Source organism: Calidris pugnax, unplaced genomic scaffold (assembly GCF_001431845.1).
Source record: "Calidris pugnax isolate Ruff unplaced genomic scaffold, ASM143184v1 scaffold9, whole genome shotgun sequence".
NCBI classification, from domain to species: Eukaryota; Metazoa; Chordata; class Aves; order Charadriiformes; family Scolopacidae; genus Calidris; species Calidris pugnax.
In genome coordinates this window covers 4,349,141-4,350,528 of record NW_015090778.1, presented here as the reverse complement: position 1 = coordinate 4,350,528, position 1,388 = coordinate 4,349,141, and the positions used below count along the sequence as shown (strand labels likewise).

The window sequence follows — 1,388 nt, the reverse complement described above, 5'->3', positions numbered from 1 at the left end:
CGGCCCCCCGAATCACTCCTAAATCCTTTCTACACCCTGACACCCCTCCTGCGTCCCCCCAAATGCTCCCCGGACCCCTCCTGCACCCTCCTTAATTCCTCCCGCATCCCTGCTGCATTCCCCTAAAGCCTTGCTACATCCCTCTGCGTCCTCCTTAAATCCTCCTGCATCCCTGCTGCATTTCCCTAAATCCTCCCTGTGTCCCTGTACCCCTCCTCTATCCTCCCTAAATCCTCCCTGCATCCCTGTATCCTCCCTAAGTCCTCCTTCATCCCTTTTGCATTCCCCTAAATCCTCCCTGCCCCCCTGTACCCCTCCTGTATCCTCCCTGAATCCCTTCTGCATTCCCCTAAATCCTCCCTGCATCCTTGTACTCCTCCTGTATCCCCCCTAAATCCTCCCTGCATCCCTGTACCTCTCCTGTATCCTCCCTAATTCCTCCTGCATCCCTTCTGCATTCCCCTAAAGCCTCCCTGTGTCCCTGTACCCCTCCTGTATCCTCCCTAAATCCTCCCTGCATCCCTGTACCCCTCCTGTATCCCCCCTAAATCCTCCCTGCATCCCTGTACCTCTCCTGTATCCTCCCTAATTCCTCCTGCATCCCTTCTGCATTCCCCTAAAGCCTCCCTGTGTCCCTGTACCCCTCCTGTAAGAATGGCTTTCCTCCTGAGAGGGTGGTCAGGCCCTGGAACAGCCTGCCCAGGGAGGTGGTGGAGTCAACATCCCTGGAGGGATTTAAGAAATGTGTAGACGTGACACTTCAGGGCACGCTCTAGTGCCTGAGATTGTTGGATTTTGTCTGTGTGTGTGTGTGTTGGTGTGTGGTAGTGTTTAGTGGGTTTTTTTGTTTATTTGTTTTTGTGGTTGGACTCGATGATCTCAAAGGTCTCTTCCAACCATGAATATTCTGTGATGGCATGGCCACCCTGAGACATCCCATCCTCTCTCTCTCTCTCTCTCTCTCATCCAGGTCTGAGCACGCCGTCCCCCACCAACCCCTTCAGCCTCGCCGAGCAGCCCAAACCTACGCTCAACCAGATGCGGACCAGCTCGCCGGTGCCCGGCTTGCCCGCTGGCCACCCCGCCAACTCCATGACCTACAGCGCGTCCCTGCCCATGCCCCTCAGCAGCGTCCCCGCCGCCCTCCCCGCCTCCGCCAGTGCCTTCCCGCAGGCCGGCGCCTTCCCCGAAATCCCCGGCAATTTGCCCAATTTGCCACAGCCTTTACTACCCCTCAGCGGCCCCCCGGCCCCCCCGGCCGCTCCTGGGGGGCTCAACCCCTTCCTCTGAAATTTCTGGACATAGACTCTCGCCCCTTCCCCGGCTGTTAGAGACACACACACACATCCCCCTCCCACCCTGCCCCCCTAAACTTTCCTCCCACCAAG

General features: G+C 57.9%; 1 protein-coding gene across 3 annotated transcripts in view; it reads left to right on the top strand.

The window, feature by feature from the left end:
* The window catches only part of EPN3 (epsin 3), a 12,586-nt gene extending 11,204 nt beyond the window's left edge, over positions 1–1,382 (top strand). For all 3 annotated transcript variants that reach the window (XM_014949376.1, XM_014949368.1, XM_014949383.1), the window contains one exon: positions 971–1,382. In XM_014949376.1, the coding sequence (XP_014804862.1) occupies positions 971–1,290 (320 nt within the window). In that variant the 3' untranslated portion in view covers positions 1,291–1,382. The remainder of the gene's footprint in view (positions 1–970) is intronic.
* Positions 1,383–1,388: the final 6 nt, after the last annotated feature.